At 40.2% G+C, this 20282-nt stretch overlaps 1 protein-coding gene across 1 annotated transcript; it reads left to right on the forward strand.

The window, feature by feature from the left end:
- The first annotated feature begins 6409 nt into the window (after positions 1-6409).
- On the forward strand, positions 6410-13348 carry SPINK1 (serine peptidase inhibitor Kazal type 1). The gene is made up of 4 exons (XM_032628257.1): positions 6410-6523; positions 8259-8290; positions 10090-10196; positions 13222-13348. The coding sequence occupies exons 1-4, from the start codon at positions 6469-6471 to the stop codon at positions 13265-13267; spliced, it is 240 nt and encodes a 79-aa protein (XP_032484148.1). The 5' UTR covers positions 6410-6468; the 3' UTR covers positions 13268-13348.
- The last annotated feature ends 6934 nt before the right edge of the window (positions 13349-20282 follow it).

Genomic DNA, 20282 nt, shown 5'->3' on the forward strand with positions numbered 1-20282 from the left:
AGAATAAAAAGTACCAAAAATCATCACATATAAAAAGGTTATGCTTGGGCTTCCCTGGTGGCGCAGTGGTTGAGAGTCCGCCTGCCGATGCAGGGGACACGGGTTCGTGCCCCGGTCCCAGAGGGTCCCACATGCCGTGGAGCGGCTGGGCCTGTGAGCCGTGGCCGCTGGGTCTGCGCGTCCGGAGCCTATGCTCCACAACGGGAGAGGCCACAACAGTGAGAGGCCCGTGTATTGCAAAAAAAAAAAAAAAAAAAAAAACAGAAACAAAAACAAAAGGTTATGTTTTATTTCTTAACAGTCTTACTTGTCTATACATATGTATGTATATACTAGGCCATAACACAAAATTTACTTTTTACTTTGGGTCCACAGTCCAAATGTTTAGTAATCACTGTTTTCGAAAGAGCCTGGGCTTTGGCATCAGATGGGTCTAAATCTGAATATTTCACTGCTGCTATTATTATCTAAAGAGTTCCTGCCCCAAGATCCAATTCCCTCTCCTCAGACTACTTGTGAAACCAAAGAAAAATCCCTTTTCTCAAATATTAACCACTCCCCACCCTTTACAGTGGCTACTGGAACCTTCCTATTGGCAACAAAACTATTTAAATTATGATTTGAGATAAAATTATGATTTGAAATGAGTAAAGAATAAAACTCTACTCATTCAAACTATATCCATAAATGCTTAGCCTAAACTCCATGAGGGCAGAAATGATATGCATTTCCCTAGCACTCAGGCACCAGAGCTTTCAATAGTAGGGCTCTATGAATATTTGATTATAACAATAGTTGAATAAATAAAAGACTGAAGAAACCAATGAACGACTACTCTATATCAGGCACTGAAGACACAGAAATGAACAAGGCATAAATCTGGGTCTTCAAGAAAATCAGTATATACATGTACTACTTAATTCATGTTTTCAGTAAATATTTATTTAGAACCTACTATTTTCCAGGTACTTTGCTGCTACTACAGTAAACAAAAAACCAACTCTGCTCCCTAAAGGTGAAGAGATATTTCAGAATAATCATACAAACAGCTATAGAATAAAAGTTAAGTGCTATACAGGGTATCATGAAATGATAAAATAGCAAAGCTTAATCTAGATGCAGAAGAGAATTAGGGAAGACTCAGAAAAGCAGCTCCATGAGAAAATTTAGCTTGAATCTTGAGCATTAAAAGCTAGATGCTTTTTCTCCCCCTCTATTATGAGGGAACAGAGAAAAGTCCAATGTAGCTTGACAGATTGAACAAGGAGGAAAATGGTGGGGGATAAAGTGAGAGAGGTAGAAAGGAGCCGTATCATTCAAATCAATCCTTCCTGAGGATTTTGCACAATGGGAAACTGGAGAGCAGCATGATCACATTTACACTCTATAAAGATCGTTGAACTGTTCTATGGTGAGTAGCTTTGAGGATGAAATAATGGTAGATGTTGTTGGGAAACTACCTGAAGGTAATTTCAGAAAGTCAAAGTGGAAATGATGGCATCATCTTAGATATGACAGTGTAAGGTAATGAGAAGTGTCCAGAATTGAGGTTATTTTGGACACAGAGTCAAGAAGAGAACTTGGTAACGAATTAAGAGTGGAAGATGGTGCATGGTAAGGGCAGAGGGAGGCATCAAGGAGAACACTTAGGTTTTGACTTGCCCAACCCGTTGGAAGGAAAAGAAGCCAGGAGGAGACTGAAGAGACAAATATTTGTGGTAAATGATTAAAACAGTAGCATAGAACATTAAATTTGAAGTGCCTATAGGATGTCCAAAATTGTCAAGAAGGCACTTAATATTTGGTATGAAGATCAAAGGAGAGATATAGGAAAGAGATACATATTTGAGAAATATATATATAATTATATATATAATTTAAATAATGTGGATAAGTGAGCTCACCTACAAAAATTGAAAAGTGAGGAAGGACTAGGACCCAGGACCAATACTTGAGAAACACCAAGTCTTCACGCATTTGAGGAGGAAGTGTCAACAGAGAGGATGGAGATGACGTGAGGATGAAGAAGGTATGAGGAAATGTAGGAGACTGTGGAATCATGAAACCCAAGAAAACAGATTATACTGCATTTGATCAAGTTTGAAGAATTAGAGGTCATGTGCTCTGGAAAAATGTTTACGGAATTAATCAACCTGAATTGGTGACCTAAACAAGGTGGAGGAAGCTAGGATGGTAAAGGTTGAAGCGTCAGTGGAAGATGAGGGAGCTAGTTATATACACAAACAGTTTCAACAGTGTATTATGTATTATATTCAAGCATGTTTGAGATACCATGGAAACTCAGAATGAGCTGAGGAAGATTTCCAATAAGAAACAGCATTCAAAGTGAATTTTAAAGACTTAGGAAGAATTCATTGCTGTGTAAGGTTAAAGAAGAACCTTCTGGTTAGATGGAACAACATTTTAAATACTGAAAAAATAACAGCAATAAAAATAATAGTGATGGATAATATTTCTAAATGTTTACCATGTGCCAGAAACTGTTCTAAAAGCTTTATATGTATTCATTCACCTCAACTATAAAATCAACCTCTTCCACTTTCACCATCGTCTCTTGGTTGGACTATTATAATAGCCTAACATTAGGATTTTTTGCTGCTGTCGTTGCCTTATAGTTTATTCTCATAGAGCACAAAAACCTTTTAGAAGGAATGTCATATCATGTCATTCTTCTGCCATAACTCTCCAATGGCTTTCCGTTGGTTAAAAACCAAAGTCCTTACTATGGCCTACATGGCTCTTCATTATTCAGGCCCCCACTATTTCCTTTATCTTACTGCCTATGTTTCTCTCTATCACTTTGCTCCAGCCAGACGGTCATCTTGGATGTTTCTCAAACACATCAGCAAGTTTCTGCCTCAGAGACTTTGCACTTTCTATTCCCTCTGTCTGGAGTGCATGTTCTTGGATATTTGCACGACTCAATTCCTCACTTCCTCCATGTTTCTGTTCAAATGTCAATCAGCAAGGCATTCTCTGACCAATCTGTGACAACTACCTCCCGAGACCTCTAGGTTTATCTTCTCTATTCTTTTTCTTCATAATATTTATTATAATCTTTATAATTATTTGATTACTTTTTTATTGCCTGTCTCCCCCAACTTAAATGCAATGGAAGCTCCATGAGGACAGGGGCTGTCATTTTCACTCACTGATCCATCCACATATATGAGTGCAGTTCTTAACATACATCAAGACATGGGAGGGTCTATGATTATACCCTATACTTGGAAGCTGACATGTTAGCCTGCCACAGTTAAAGAGATGCTGGCAGAAGACACAGACTCCTGACTCAGACAAAAGAGATATAATCATTCAATAGCAATAGCCAGACTGCCAGCATTTGCTCTGGTTCCCCAGGCCCAGCCTCCATAGGGTGACACAAAGAGGGCCAAGGGTACCTGCACAGGAAGCACAGTGTGTTACAAGGGAAGGATGCCAAGGTTTTAAAAATCCCTAATCTTGTAAATAGAGCTGCAGTGAACATTGTGGTACATGACTCTTTGAATTATGGTTTTCTCAGGGTATATGCCCAGTAGTGGGATTACTGAGTCACATGGTAGTTCTATTTTTAGTTTTTTAAGGAACCTCCATACTGTTCTCCATAGTGGCTGTATCAATTTATATTCCCACCAACAGGGCAAGAGGGTTCCCTTTTCTCCACACACTCTCCAGTATTTACTGTTTACAGATTTTTTGATGATGGCCATTCTGACTGGTGTGAAGTGATAGCTCATTGTAGTTTTGATTTGCATTTCTCTAATGATTAATGATGTTGAGCATTCTTTTATGTGTTTGTTGGCAATCTGTATATCTTCTTTGGAGAAATGTCTGTTTAGGCATTCTGCCCATTTTTGGATTGGATTGTTTGTTTTTTTTATATTGAGCTGCATGAGCTGCTTGTAAATTTTGGAGATTAATCCTTTGTCAGTTGCTTCATTTGCAAATATTTTCTCCCATTGTGAGTGTTGTCTTTTCGTCTTGTTTATGTTTTCCTTTGCTATGCAACACCTTTTAAGTTTAATTAGGTCCTATTTATTTTTGTTTTTATTTCCATTTCTCTAGGAGGTGGGTAAAAAAGTATCTTGCTGTGATTTATGTCATAGAATGTTCTGCCTATGTTTTCCTCTAGAGTTTGAGAGTGTCCGGCCTTACATTTAGGTCTTTAATCCATTTTGAGCTTATTTTTGTGTATGGTCTTAGGGAGTGTTCTAATTTCATTCTTTTACATGTAGCTGTCCAGTTTTCCCAGCACCACTTATTGAAGAGGCTGTCTTTTCTCCATTGTATATTCTTGCCTCCTTTATCAAAGATAAGGTGATCATATGTGCATGGGTTTATCTCTGGGCTTTCTATCCTGTTCCATTGATATATATTTCTGTTTTTGTGCCAGTACCATACTGTCTTGATTACTGTAGCTTTGTAGTATAGTCTGAAGACAGGGAGCCTGATTCCTCCAGCTCCATTTTTCTTTCTCAAGATTGCTTTGGCTATTTGGGGTCTTTTGTGTTTCCATACAAATTGTGAAATTTTTTGTTCTAGTTCTGTGAAAAATGCCAGTGGTAATTTGATAGGGATTGCATTGAATCTGTAGATTGCTTTGGGTAGTATAGTCATTTCCACAATGTTGATTCTTCCAATATACACTACCAAATGTAAAACAGATAGCTAGTGGGAAGCAGCCGCATAGCACAGGGAGATCAGCTTGGTGCTTTGTGACCACCTAGAGGGGTGGGATAGGGAGGGTGGGAGGGAGGGAGCCACAAGAGAGAAGAGATATGGGGATATATGCATATGTATAACTGATTCACTTTGTTATAAAGCAGAAACTAACACACCATTATAAAGCAATTATACTCCAATAAAGATGTTAAAACAAATCCTTAATCTTTTTATTTTTAAAAAAAATTATTTTTATTATTATTATTTTTTTAAATTTTTGGTTGCATTGGGTCTTCATTGCTGTGTGCGGGCTTTCTCTAGTTGCAGCAAGTGGGGCCTACTCTTCATTGCGGTGCACGGGCTTCTCATCACGGTGGCTTCTCTTGTTGCAGAGCATGGGCTCTAGACACACTGGCTTCAGTAGTTGTGGCTCGCGGGCTCTAGAGTGCAGGCTCAGTACTTGTGGTGCCTGGGCTTAGTTGCTCTGTGGCATGTGGGATCTTCCCAGACCAGGGCTCAAACCCGTGTCCCCTGCACTGGCAGGCAGATTCTTAACAACTGCACCACCAGGGAAGCCCCACCAAATCCCTAATCTTTTTTTTTTTTTTTTTTTGCGGTACGCAGGCCTCTCACTGTTGTGGCCTCTCCTGTTGCGGAGCACAGCCTCCGGACGCGCAGGCTCAGTGGCCATGGCTCACAGGCCTAGCTGCTCCAAGGCATGTGGGATCTTCCCGGACCGGGGCACGAACCCGTGTTCCCTGCATCAGCAGGCGGACTCTCAACCACTGCGCCACGAGGTAAGCCCCCTAATCTTTTAAAAAGAGCACTATGCCTGCCTAAACTTCACCCTGGTGAAAGATACTATCTTATTACACCCAACGGTAAACAAACCTCCCCTTTACTCCAGAGAGAGACAGTATTCCACCTCCCAAGGCTGTTTGTTATACAAACCCTCTTGAAAAAGTTGTTTGCAACACAGGCAGTCAGTGTCTCTACCCATGAGACATGCAGAAACATGAGAGATAATTGAGAATTGTCTCACCAAACCACACATGACAGACACAATGCATATTTTAGAATGAAAGACCAACAGTTTGAGGTAGGTACTATTATTATTTCTGTTCTCAGATGAATATACTGAAGCTCAGTGAAAGTGAACTATATGTCCAAGGACGAAGAGCTGGTAAGCGTCTCTGGTGAGCCCACTCTACCTTGGAGCACACACACACCTTAGGGAACTGAGTCCTCCCTACCTCTACCCTGTCCCTCTCTCAGCTACTTTAGGCTTTGTGAATGGGTGATAGAAAAAGAGAGAAAAGAGAGAGAATAAAAAATGGAAAAGCTGAAGAAAAGGAAGAAAGAATGAAGGAAATTTTTGAGATATTCACACCTGTTCATGCACCCAGAACTACAGAGTACAAGGACCTTGGAATTCACCTTACAGATGAGAAAACCAGGGCTTGAGAAAGGAAGGGCCTCTCCATAGTCACAGAGGAAGTTAGGGCAAGAACTAACTAACTAACCACTAGTCATCTCTTCCTGACAGTCTTTACCTTGCACATTTTAGGCCCACAGCATTCCTCTCACCTTTCTTACACTGGTGCTGTGCTGGGTCCAGGCTATGCTACAGAGTCAATCAATAACCAAGGAGATCTGTGACAAAGGGCAGGAGGTGGAGACTGGGATACCATCCTACCTGTATGAACCTTCCAGTCCCAGGATTCTAGAGAGAAGTGGTAAGTTGAGTTCAGTTTTTGACTGAGCTCTGGAGTCAGCACTCCAGCCATGAAGGTAGCCAGCATCTTCCTTCTCACTGCCTTGGTCCTATTGAGTTTATCTGGTAGGTGGTTTTGCATATTTTTCTGATTTAAGTAAAACCTTTTTGACCAGTTGCTTTACTGACCACATTACTTTCTAGACTTAGAGTCTACTCTTGGACAGATCTTTTGGTCCCAGTGAAAGGAAATAAGGTCAGTGGATGAGAATTATATATAGAAAGAGGGATTTTAACATAACACAGGAAAACAATTTTACTAGTGAGAACTGCCCAGACATGAAATGGTTTTCCCCAGGTAATGAGGCTGACTCTTTGTCAGAGATATGGTAGAAAAAAGAAGGGATTATTTCAATATCAAGTACACTTCTAACTCTGTAAATGTTTAAGGCCAATTTACAAATTTTATGTTCTCATGGAATTGCATAAATAGCTAACAATGATTTCCAGTTACTCCAGTATAAAGGGCAGAATTTGATTAAAATTTTTATTTTTGACCTACAGAATATTTCTAGAAAAAATATTCTTCTTGAATAGACTGTATGTTTATATCTTCAAACTGTCTTTATAATTTTGACAGATGATCTGAACCCCTGGCATTGGCATCAGCTTCCTTTTTGTCTTCGGAGATGGTTAACACTTTTAAATTTTTATCAGATCTAGCAAAGAAACCTACTGACAGCCAAATCAGCACTTTGCGAAGAAAAGGAACAATACTATTTGCTGTATTTGCTAAATATTTATGGGAGCAGTGGTCCCTTTTCCCCTTCTCATGCATATTAATTAATACATATAGATGCCTGTGGTGACTACGTGCTCATTAAATTTTAGACTCAACTCAATTCTAAAATTCAGTGGGACTCTCACCGCATCAGGTTCTGACTATTCCAGGGGCCTTCTTCTCCAAGCCCCTAAGTGTCTCACTACTTTTCAATACATTTAGGTAGGAAGAACTACTTCCTTTAGATGACCTCAGAGATTGTTAGTATCAAAATCAAATCTCACCAACATTTCTTCCTCTGGATACTATCAAATTAGCTCTCCTTCCCTGCAGTGAGCTTACCCACAATCACCATCTCCTGATGGTGATGTCAACAAGACCTGCTATTTTCTAGAGAATGCAGCATGGCAATTTTAAGTATCTACCTGTAAATTCAAGAAATGTGAATTGAACTAATAGTCAGTATAATGCAATGGAGAGAGGGAGCTCTTTGGGAACTGAAGGTAAATTGTCAAAAGAGCTCCATTTTTTTTAAAAACATTACTTACAAAAGAAGACTTACATGTAAGTGCAAAAGTTAGTTTTTCATCAGAAGACCTGGTTATTGCTAGTGTTCACAGCTAGTTATAGAAACTTTCCATATCTTTATCTATAAACTGAGATAAAGATACTTATATTTTCTACATCACTGTGAGATCAACAAGCTGGTTGTTACTAGAATGTCAGTGAGCGTTCAGAAGGTATTTGCTCTGTGCCTGACACATTTGAAGCAGTAAGTACATCATTTCTATTTTCAAGGAAATGGGTCAACTTGTCTTAAATATCAAATTGAGATACTTTGGTCCTAATCAAATTTTTTTGAGTTTTCAGCAGGCAGGGAGTGAATGGACACCAATGAGACATACTTGAAAAAAAATGGTAATAAGAAGGGGTGGAAAAAAAAAAAAAAGAAGGGGTGGGTGGTGGAAGAGGAAGCAGAGAAGTCACAGACTTAAATGAAAGCAGAAAATTCTGAATGAGAATACCTCAGGCTTCTCCCATTCATGATCCAACTTGATATGTCTGATTTATGTTTTCTAGGTAGTACTAGAGCTAACTTCCTGGAAAGAAAGGTAAAGACAATTTTGTAAATTTTTATTTCTGGGGCTAAGACTGTTTGTTCCACCCAAAGCGTAGTCTAACTCACCTTTCAATTTAAGTTAATATGAGGAGTATGAATGCTGGCAAAACTTAACCCATTAAATGTGGATAGTAATTGTAGTTCCGCCACAGGCGCTTATGTTGAAGGACAAATTGACTGATACATAGGCAATCTCTCTGTAGTCATATTATGCTTGCTATGAAGGAGTTTTTATATATACTAGGGCTATCCGGTAGGACAAGGATTTTAAGTGGAAACCTTCTAAACATCACTCCAAGCAGCCCTTCCTCCTTACAGCCAGTTTGACCATGTTGGCATAAAGTTCTCTTCATCAACAAGGTGGAGCTCTAATTTATAATGAGCAATAATAATAATAAACTAGGCTCTTCCTCTAGAAAAATATTCTATATCTAACTTTTCCAGTTTTTCTTGTACTTATAATGTAAATTTCAGTAAATTTGGAGACCAGAGGATGAAGTGTCCCTCTTCTCGTTACATTTATATTTAGTGGGAAGGCCGATGGCAAACCAAAAGTGTATAAGTAAATAAATTACTACATTGGTGATGTGTTATAAAGAAGTTCTGGTTCATTAGAAACCTAGCCTAGTTAAATCAGGGAAGGTGCCCTAAGCCAGTGAGATTTATTTTCAGCCCTGAAGAATAAATGAGTGTTAGCAAAGGGAGAAGTAGGAGAGTAAAGTGGTTAAGAGCTAAAGCTCAGGACCTAGATTAACTGGGTTTAAGTCCTGGATCCAGTAATTATTAGGTGTGTGGCCTTGGGTGATTCAATTTCTTTGTGCCTCACTGCCTTTACCAGAAGAAGAGTAAAATAAAAAGTTCATAGGATAGTCTATGAGTTTAAATATAATAATATTATTAATATTATAAATATTATAATATTTATAATATTAATATTATAAATATAATATTTATATATTATTATAATATTAATATTATAAATATAAATATTATAAAAATATAATAATACATGAAAAGCACTTAGGACAGTGTCTGCCCTGTGAAAGTCATTTGATAATTACTAGTTCTTACTGACAGTAAACAGTCTGTGCAAAAACCCCAAGGGTAGAAGGCACCGCGTGTCTTTAATTGACTTAGAGAAGACCAGGGTGACAGGACTACCGTGTGCAAGGAAGAACACGCCTCAAGGTGTGGCTGACCTGAGAGAGCCAGCACAGGTAGTAATTGTAAATTTGAACATTATCTCACTCACTTTATTCAAACCTCACAACGCCATGATGAGATAGGTAGGGAAACAACATCACTCCCGTTTTGCAAATGAAGTGACTGTGGTTCAGAGACACCAAGAGATTTACCAATGTCACACAGCTTGCAGATAGCAGAGGCATTACTTAAAACAAGGTTTTCTGGGCTTCCCTGGTGGCGCAGTGGCTGAGAGTCCGCCTGCCGATGCAGGGGATGCAGGTTCGTGCCCCGGTCCGGGAAGATCCCACATGCCGCGGAGCGGCTGGGCCCGTGAGCCATGGCCGCTGAGCCTGCGCATCCGGAGCCTGTGCTCCGCAACGGGAGAGGCCACAACAGTGAGAGGCCCGCGTACCACACACACACAAAAAAACAAGGTTTTCTGACTCCAAATTTTGGATTCTTCCTCTTGGAACACTTAGTATCACTCTCCCAATCACAGTCATGCTTCCATCTTTAAGCTGATCAACTCCAGGGAGATTTTAGAGACTCTGCTATAAATTCAAATGAAAAATGATGGGAAATGATTCTGTTTCATTCCATTTTTAGGCTAAATGTACAAGTGAAGTGAATGGATGTCCCAAGATTTATAACCCTGTCTGTGGGACAGATGGAGTTACTTATTCTAATGAATGCGTGTTATGTGTTGAAAATATGTGAGTACAAACCTGAATTTCTTTTAAAATATATGTTTTAAGCTAGAAGTCTTCAAATTTTTACATATATTATCCCTTGAAGCCTCAAAGAATATACCAATAACATTAATCTCACCATGAGAGAAACAAAATACCTAGTTTTCCCTCAAACAATTCTTGATTTCTTTTTCTCCTTATTATATATGTTATGATTATATAGAGAGGTGTGCATGTGTATGTGTGTGTGTGTGTGTGTGTGTGTGCATTATGATAGAAAGTAGTATTTATTATGTCAAGCATTATGCAAGGCACTTAATATTCACAATGACTCTATGAGGTAAATAATACTCAGCTTAATATACCCATGAAGAAATTGAGACTCAGTTAGTTTAAATAACTTGCTCAAGGTCACCCAGCCATGAGTGGCAGATCTGGTGCAAAATCCTTGCTCTTTCCACTATACTTTAAAGTCAGGTACTAGACTAAATATTTGTGAGATCCACAAGAAAATCCAACATGTTTTGTCTCCCAGTTTGCTTACACTCAACGCTAACACGGTGTGGTCAATGGTAGTATAAGCAAAGTGCTCCGAGAGCACAAAACTAAAAAGAACTAATTGTGCCTGCTAGGATTTGGAAAAGTCTGAGGTTTTCTCTAGAACATAAAGAAGGAGAGAGAGGTATTTCAAGATGAAGAAAAAACTGAACAAAAGTGAGAAAGGAATTAATAACATGGTGCTGTATAAAAGGTGTTAAAGAAAGGACAATGGGCTAGAAGAAGGAAAGTGTTGAATGTTTCTTTCAATTAGTTAAAAAAAAAAATCACTTCTACGATAAAAACCCAACCTTTTATAGCGAACAAGAGATAGTCTGGATTTTTTAAAGCCCACATACCCAAAATACCATTATACTTAAAAAAATCATTCTTGGTGATAGCAATGATTGTGTTCACTAAAGCCCTGAAGTATGCAAATATGAATTATATAGATTAGGTGACCAAAAACATATTTTTGTAACACTTTATGTAATACTTTAGTGAACACAATCACTTATGGATGTGAGACCTAGCCTCAGTGGAGTTTCTGAACTGATTGTAGGTGGGTAGGTGATGGGAATTAGACTCAGGTACTCAGAGAAATAAATTCGCCACAGATTTTCTGTCTTACTCAGCTGCTGAACACTTATGTGCCAAGCATTGTGCTAGTCTCCTCTGCTTTCCTAGTGGATATAACTGAAAGAAAATAGTACAAATAAGGTAGCTTCTTGTAACTTGTGACAAATGCCATCAAATGAGGTGTGAGCAACATGCTACAGGAGTGAAGGAGAAATACAGATTGCTTCCTACTGGAAGGGTCAAGAAATGATTCATGAAAAGGGTGTCATTTAAACTGCACTTTGCATTTTCATAGCATCACAAAAGCGCTCCAAGTTAAATAAAGGTGTAGAATGATCAAACAAATAAAAGAGATCCCACAAGCGACCCAGAAAACTCTGTTATTTTGGAACTGATGAGGTATTAACACTTTGATTTAGGTTCAAATGACTGCATGCATTCCACATCTCTAATTCCTTGTACCATGCACCCTCCCTTGGTCTGCTTTAAGTCGTTTCAGAAAATTCTCAGTATTTAACAAGAATTGTGGAAATAGGTCTCCAGGGAGAAACATCTAATATCCTGAAGTTTCAGGCCCAAAACGTTGGATGTTCTGCTTTTTCAAAAAAATTTCCACATTAAGGACTTGTAAACGGAACTTGAAACCACCTGTTAAAAGGAACTTGAAACCACTTGTTAATTTTCTCATGGCCTATGTTCTTGACATTAAGGTCAAAATCATATTTCCATCCAAGGGGAGGAGAAAGCAACACAACAGCCTTGAGGCTTGGTCAATTTCCAAGTGCCGAGATCAAAAGGCCCAGTATTTAGACTGAACCATTAGGAAAATATGAGCATAGAGCTGGGACACCTGGTTTCCTTAGACTTTAAAACCTACCAGTCCTACCTGCTCTTTCTATTCTTTTAAAATTATGTAAATATGGGAGCAACATTTGAATGCCAGAAAATGTAACTTCTCTTCCTATATTTCTCTGATAAGAAAACAGGTCTAGAGAGAAAATGTGTCTTTTTCAAATGCAACATATTTTCAAATGTACCATTTTGCCTTTGTCTCTACTGCCCATTAAAAGCCCCAAACAAATACATTGTATGCTTAACTAGAGCCAGGCTCTGACCTTAGTTGTTGAGCTTTGAGATGGGTAGACAAACAAGGGCTTGCATCTCCTTGATCATTAAGTGCTTAGCAGATATATTCAGTAAGAACTTTTTTTTTCTAATTCCTGTATGTCTTCTTAGGAAATCTATACTGGCAAATTCTTCTCTATAGACTACTTCTGGTCCAATACGGAGGCCTCTAGCCATGGTACCAGCACTTAAAATGTGGCTACTATAAATGAAATCCTGGATTTTTAATATTACTTAACTTTAACTGATTTAAATTTAAATAGTTATATGGAATACTGGACAGCACAGCTATGGAAAATAAGCCAATCCGTGGGCTCTGTCTAGATGCTAACTAAAGCAGCTATCATATGGGATAAGGATATAATTTCCTTTTGCAAGATCTCACAGATGAGAATCCCCAGAGTTCTAAGGCAATGGATCAATCAATTAGAAGGTCCTGAAGTAGCCCAGGCACCAGCTAAGATGGAAACCGGTAGCTAGGACAATGCCGTCAGAAGGAAAAGAAGCAACAATGGATTAAAGATTAATTTCAGAAGCTTTTTATAACGCCCTGCTAGATCTGTAAACTCTGTAAGGATGGACATTTTTCCCTTTTGTTGTATCCTTAATGTATGTTATAGTTCTCAATCAATATTTGAGGAGTTAATGAATAAGTGAATGAGTAAATGAATAAGAGAAATTGAAATGGAAATGAATCTCAAACCTCTCTATTTTAAATAAAGCTGATCTTTTTTCCTTGTTTTTCTCCCGTTGTCACGTTTTATCAACAAAGTTTAAGCTGATTTTTTTCCCCCAATCTCTTCTATAGGAAACACAAGACTCCTGTCCTCATACAAAAATCGGGGCGTTGCTGAGAACCAAGGTTCTGAAATCCCCTAAGAACACTATGATGTGGTGGCTGGCCTGATTGTTGAATAAAATGCATCTAAACACTTCCTGTTGCTCCCATATGCTTTTTCCTCAAAGGCACGTTTGATTATACTGGGGACGGAGGATGGAGGCAAACTCAGAATAAACCAAGTTTTACAAAATACAGCAATCCTGTAATTTTGGACAGGGTTTCCTTCATGCTTTTTCCTTCCCCATCTTCCTCACATTCTGAGGTCTCTGTCTCAGGAAATGTGATTGCAGATATTAAGTGACAGGACATGATCGACCATGAATACATGTAATCCCATGAGGACTAGACTAGCATTTTAAGAAACAGTTGGAAAACTCTCAGTCCAGAAACATGTTGCCCATCACCTTTCACCGACTGAAATAATTCCTTTAGGGTTCCTTGGGATTTAACTGAGCATCTATTGTGCCTGGCACTGGTCTGGGTACAGAGGCATATGATTTTGAAATGCTGCCTGTCTGGTGAAACAGAGTTTAGTCTTAAGATTTTCCATATATCTCACAATGTAGATTTCAGGTGAGACATGACTTTTTCAAAGAGGCTCTAAATCATTGAGGAAACCAAAAAAGCTACATTTTCTCAACTATGCAGTGGAGAAGCCTCTGCATTCAGCCCTTAATTCTCCCCCAGCAGAGGCCATTCCCTACTAGTTACTGAGGTGAGTAGCAGTGATGTAGAGCTCCCCATTTCCCTGGTAGCCTGAGGACTATATCTCAGCCTTGACTTGGAGATCTGCTTCTTTGGGTCTGACAGGTTTGTGCTGAGATAACCAAAGAAGAACTAAGGCCTCATTTTGAATTAACTTTTACCACCAAACCATCCCCAAGAGATGATTTGCCATGGAAGGAAGGGACTACAGACCAGATGAACTGATCATGAGGCTGCTGTGTAGTTCACTTTGCTTTACATATGAGCCACAATAACCCTGTAAGGTTATCCTTATCTTGTGAGTAAACTTAGAAAAGTTAAGTAACCTGACTAATATCACCAGCAAATAGGTGGCAAAGTTAGGCTTTTAATTCAGGGCTGACTCCAGATCTAATGCTTCCTAGTCTAAACCACAATCACCCCAGGTGGACTATTCCTTCCCGATTTCTTTCACAGGAACTTTAGGTAACATCCTCATATTAAACGGCCTATGTGTTTATAGTCAGGGACAGCAAATAAGGTAGAAATAACGAAGTGCCTCAAAAGTAGAAAAGTATCTATAATCACAAAAAAAGAAAAGGAGAAGCAGCTTGAATTCCTAAGCTCATACAAAGAAGCAGCCCAGAATGGAGAAGTGGGTAGACGGTTAAGTGAACCTGAGATGCATCAGGTTCCCTGATAAACAGTGGAGAATACATCACCCACTGAACCAAAGGTAGCCAATAAAATCTGTTCCACACTTGGAAAACACAGTTGCCTGACACTCTAAGGGTTAGGTTAATTTCTTGTGAAATTCAGAATATACATGACTTGAGGTTTAAATCTGACCACTAGGGGGTGCTGTGGTCTACCAAGTGACTCAGCCAAACCACCACCTCACAGTTCAGGTAAGTTATGAATGCAAGATGGCTTCCAGCATCTTGTCTGTGATGCTAGAGGACATTTCAAGGACAACGCTAAGCTTAAGGAACTTGGACACAGTAAATGGATTTAAACATTGCATGCTAGAAATTTTCGTGTCTAATTGGACCATATTACAGGAGAGAAGAGGTTTGGAGATTACAGGCAGAGACAATACATAAACCCAGATTGTCTGCCTTTAATGGTTCTGCTCTCTTTCTGACCTGTTAATAAACTTAGGCAACCCACATTTCTGCCTGGCCATGCCCCCAAAGTGTTGCCAAGCCAAGTTCTCAGGACACAAAATAAGACAAACAAGAGGCAACAGCTGCCCCTGGGAAAGAAAGGATGGACAACGGATGGTACCTGAAAGCAAATTCACAAGTCACACAATTCAAGGATCTGAAACCGAGCAGGATCCTGTGGGGCCCTCCTGGGTACAAATCCTTTCCCTGTCCCCCATTTCTTGTTTGCAGGAAGAGGGCTTCAACCTCCTAGACCTTCCCTGAGCTCCAAAGAGCACATTCAGGAAAGTAAGAGAATGCAGAAACAAAGGCAGAGCATCAAGAAACTATAGTGCAGTGATTAAAACCTCGAACTCATTCCCCCTCAAGGGATACACTTAACAGTATCTTTGAGTTCTTCTGCAGGAACTAAAGTCCCCACCCAGGTGGAGGATGGTAACTTCAGGCTGAGCCCAAGATTCCTGGAGCACCTCCCCGTTACCTCACCAACAACCAATCAGTAGAAAGTCACATCCCCTATAGCCCTCATCCCAAATTTTATCTATAAAAATTCCTCCCTGAGAAGCATCAGGGAGTTCGGGGGTTTTTGAACATGAGCCACCCTATTCTCCTTGCTTGGTCCTGTATTAAGCCTTCCTCTGCTCCAGACTCCGACATTTTGGTTTGTTTAGCCTCACTGTGTGTTGGGCACAGAATCTTGTGTTCCGTAACATTAAAATCTTACAAATGTTTTTCCCGCCAGTCTGGATTTGGAAAGGAAGGGACAAAATGAAATCTTACCTTCCTCTCTCGACCAGGCAGCACAGAAAGAAACAGAGATGGGCCAGCTGGCTTCGGTAAGGATTCTTACCCTTGGCCGGCTCCTGCAGGATTTCCCTGGATCCTGTCTGTGGGTTCCAGAGAGAGTGAGGTGTCCCAGTGGGTTTTCCCTCTACCCTTCACGGTGAGCGCTTGGCTGAGACTCCATTTTCTCCAGGGCGCGTCATACATGAATAATCTTGTCTCGGTTCAGAGTTCTCCATTGCGGCCATTGTAATTCATGTTTATCTTTGGTAAGATTAACCTGCTCATTCAGCCTTCAAACAAAATTTTATTCGCCCGAGGCGTCACTCCGGACCAGTCCAGCGTTAAGTCGGACCAAGTCTTACCCGGGACCCGGTCTAGTTTCGGAGTCGGCCCCGTCCATCACCGGAAACAGTCCGGTCTCTTATGTCCGTTGCATTCCAACTCCGGCCAGTTTCAGAACCCAGGCCAGGGGGAAAAAGTGCTCAAAGTCTGAAAGTTCTTAACACAAAATGTATGGATGGAGGATTCGAGTGAATTTACCCACCACCTCCAGAGGCGGCGAGAAAGCTGCAACTCAAGGGGCTGTGCAGGTACCTTCACTGCTGTTTCTCGTCCCCCTGAGGGCTGTTGAGGGTCTCCTTGGGTTCCCTCTTCTGTCACCAGACCTGTGAAAAGATAAACTGAGGCATATTAAAAATTTTAAGTTTGAGGGGCTTCCCTGGTGGCGCAGTGGTTGAGAGTCCGCCTGCCGATGCAGGGGACACGGGTTCGTGCCCCGGTCTGGGAAGATCCCACATGCCGCAGAGCGGCTGGGCCCGTGAGCCATGGCCACTGAGCCTGCGCGTCCAGAGCCTGTGCTCCGCAACGAGAGAGGCCACAACAGTGAGAGGCCCGCGTACCGCAAAAAAAAAAAAAAAAAAAAAAAATTTAAGTTTGAGCAAAAATTGATTCAAATCGGGCAGCGTCCAAACTAGCTGACAGGAAGGAGCTCCAAGGGTCAGTGCAAAATGGCATTTACAGCCAGAAAGGAGGGGGGACAAGGAAGTTACTAGACAAAGTTATTGCAAAGTCACTTTCCTATAGGGGATAGCAGGGGTTTAACAGGCAGATTATTTAACTAATGCTGACTAGGCGATTTCTGAGCTACTAATTTAAGATTCCATTTCTCGGAATGGAAACTATAATTCAGTTAAGTCTTGGTTTGGTGACATGGGTCTTAGCATAAGCAACTCCATTGGGGGCCTGTTTCCTTATTTTTAACAGAACCATCAGAAAGCATGTGGATTACTGTGTTCATGTCTGGTTGGTTCATTTTTTAACAAGATATTTACAACTGGAATATGTTTAGAGGAGACAGATAAGCATGACAGATAAGAATTTGAAACTTTTTCCTATGATAGATGGTTGAAAGAAGTAGGAAACTTTCGTTTGAGGAAAAGAAAACCCTTAGAAATCTGGTGAGACTTTTCAAACAATTTAAGGGAGAGAATGCTAACACCATGAAAGCAGAAACTTTGTTCTTTTTTTATTGCTGTATTACAGGCTGGAAGACAGTACCTAACATCTAGGAGGTACTCAATTAATATTCTTTTTGTTACATAAATGAATGAGGAAGAAGAATAAACATGTTCTTGTTGGCCCCAAAGGGTAGGGTAGAATTTAGAATAATTGTGTAGGGATTAAAGGGAGATTGATTTGGGTTCAGTAGAAAAGCATATAGTATAATGGTTAAAATCAGGGGCTCTGATTTAGAGTGCCTGGGCTGGAATCTGGTTTTACCACTACTTAACCATGTGTCCTGGAAAAAGGCAGAGGATTTCTCAAAGTCTCAGTTTTCTCATCTCTCATATAGGGTTAATAATAACAAGTCCCTCTTAGGGCAATCAGTACAATGCCTGCTGTACAGTAAGTGCTCAAGAGGGACTAACTATTATTATCACTGTTGTTGTTCATCTCATAACCCTTCGAGCTCACTAAAAAGGTCTCCTGATACATGAACATTTCCCTGATAGGAGGAGCTTTGCTTCTTCAGGTAACAATCCACTGCATTATTGAATTGTTACCTTCTGGAATAGATTCCTTACCTGGATACAAGATTAGACTAAAATCACTCTGCTTTTAACTGTAGAAAATTCCAAGGTTATAAACCACACCCCCAAAACAAGAACTCAAGGGTAGTGACTGAGTTTTGTGGAAGGGGAAGGGTTTTGTGGCCATGGTGGAAAATAGGGTAGTAAACCCAACTTCCACTGTTAGTTCCTCATCCCTGGGGAATTAGGAATGCAGGACAGTTGCCTTTACTGGTTTCAGAGTATTTGAAATATAAAGCTATCAGACAAAAATAGTATACAAAAAAATATTTTTGTCCCATTGAAGAAGTAAACTTCTTTGAAATAAAACATTTTTTTAAAGTATTTCTAATAGTTTTTTTTTTTTTTTTTTTTTGCGGTATGCGGGCCTCTCACTGCCGCAGCCTCTCCCGCCGCGGAGCACAGGCTCCGGACGCACAGGCGCAGCGGCCACGGCTCACGAGCCCAGCTGCTCCGTGGCATGTGGGATCTTCCCGGACCGGGGCATGAACCCGCGTCCCCTGCATCGGCAGGCGGACTCTCAACCACTGCGCCACCAGGGAAGCCCCTAATAGTTTTTAAAACTATGATGATTTTTAATAGTTTATGAGCCTCCTGAGAAATAGGAACATGAGGAACATTGAAACTTTTATTTCCATTTCTCTTGGCCAATTTATCCCCTAAAAACCTTTACTTTATCCAACTAAGTAAAACTAAAATGTATTTGCATAATAAAAGAAGCAATTGCATAAAAAGGTGCAAAGCTCTTACATTTCAAAGCTCTTTTTTTTTTTTTTTTCTGGATTTTTAACCACTGCGCAGCCAGGGAAGTCCCTAGGAATTTGCATTTTAAGCCAGCTAAGCATCTGATGGGCTTGGGGATTGGAGAACCTACATGGGGGTATTTGGGCACAGGTAGGGACCTCAGAACAGTTTTCTTGCCAAGAGGGTGCTAGATGCATGGGGAGAAATATTGAAAATGGGGATGGGGAAAAAACTTATACTGAGTAAGTATAAAACTTATACTGAGTACTTAGCACTGCTAACAATTTCCTTTGTTTTCTTTTCTTTTTTTTTTTATTTTTTATTGGAGTATAGTTGTTTTACAATGTTGTGTTAGTTTCTACTGTATAGCGAAGTGGAGTTCCCTGTGTTATACAGCAGGTTCTAATTAGTTATCTATTTTATACATACTAGTGTATATATGTCAATCCCAGTCTCCTGATGCATCCCACCCCCGCCACTTTTCCCCCCATGGTGTCCATACATTTGTTCTCTACATCTGTGTCTCTATTTCTGCCTTGCAAACAGGTTCATCTGTACCATTTTTCTAGATTCTAAATATATGTGTCAATATACAATATATGTTTTTCTCTTTCTGACTTACTTCACCCTGTATGAGTCTCTAGGTCCATCCACATCTCTACAAATGACCCAATTTTGTTCCTTTTTATGGCTGAGTAATATTCCACCATATATATATGTGCCACATCTTCGTTATCCATTCACCTGTCAATGGACATTTAGGTTGCTTCCATGTCCTGGCTATTGTAAATAGTGCTGCAGTGAACACTGTGATACATGCATTGTTCTGAACCATGGTTCAGAAAGGTATATGCTCAGTAGTGGGACTGCTGGGTCACATGGTAGTTCTATTTTTAGTTTTTTAAGGAACCTCCATACTGTTCTCCATAGTGGCTATATCAATTTACATTCCCACCAACAGTGCAGGAGGGCTCCCTTTTCTCCACACCCTCTACAGCATTTATTGTTTGTAGATTTTTTTGGGGGGGGTAGGAGTTTATTAATTATTTATTTTTGCTGTGTTGGGTCTTAGTCTCTGTGCGAGGGCTTTCTCTAGTTGTGGCAAGCGGGGGCCACTCTTCATCGCGGTGCATGGGCTTCTCACTATCGCGGCCTCTCGTTATGGAGCACAGGCTCCAGACGCGCAGGCTCAGTAGTTGTGGCTCACGGGCCTAGTTGCTCCATGGCATGTGGGATCCTCCCAGACCAGGGCTCGAACCCGTGTCCCCTGCATTGGCAGGCAGATTCTCAACCACTGTGCCACCAGGGAAGCCCCGTTCGTAGATTTTTTGTTGATGGCCATTCTGACCGGTGTGAGGTGATACCTCATTGTGGTTTTGATTTGCATTTCTCTAATGATTAGTGATGTTGAGCATCTTTTCATGTATTTGTTGGCCATCTATGTGTCCTCTTTGGAGAAATGTCTATTTAGGTCTTATGCCCACTTTTGGATTGGGTTGTTTGTTTTTGTGATATTGAGCTGCATGAGCTGCTTGTATATTTTGGAGATTAATCCTTT

The sequence above is a fragment of the Phocoena sinus genome, chromosome 3 (assembly GCF_008692025.1).
Source record: "Phocoena sinus isolate mPhoSin1 chromosome 3, mPhoSin1.pri, whole genome shotgun sequence".
NCBI lineage: Eukaryota > Metazoa > Chordata > Mammalia > Artiodactyla > Phocoenidae > Phocoena > Phocoena sinus.

Coding starts and splice junctions, on each gene's coding strand:
- SPINK1 (XM_032628257.1), top strand. CDS start 6,469: ATGAAGGTAGCCAGCATCTTCCTTCTCACTGCCTTGGTCCTATTGAGT. Junction 6,524..8,258: donor GGTCCTATTGAGTTTATCTG/GTAGGTGGTTTT, acceptor TATGTTTTCTAG/GTAGTACTAGAGCTAACTTC. Junction 10,197..13,221: donor GTGTTATGTGTTGAAAATAT/GTGAGTACAAAC, acceptor TCTCTTCTATAG/GAAACACAAGACTCCTGTCC.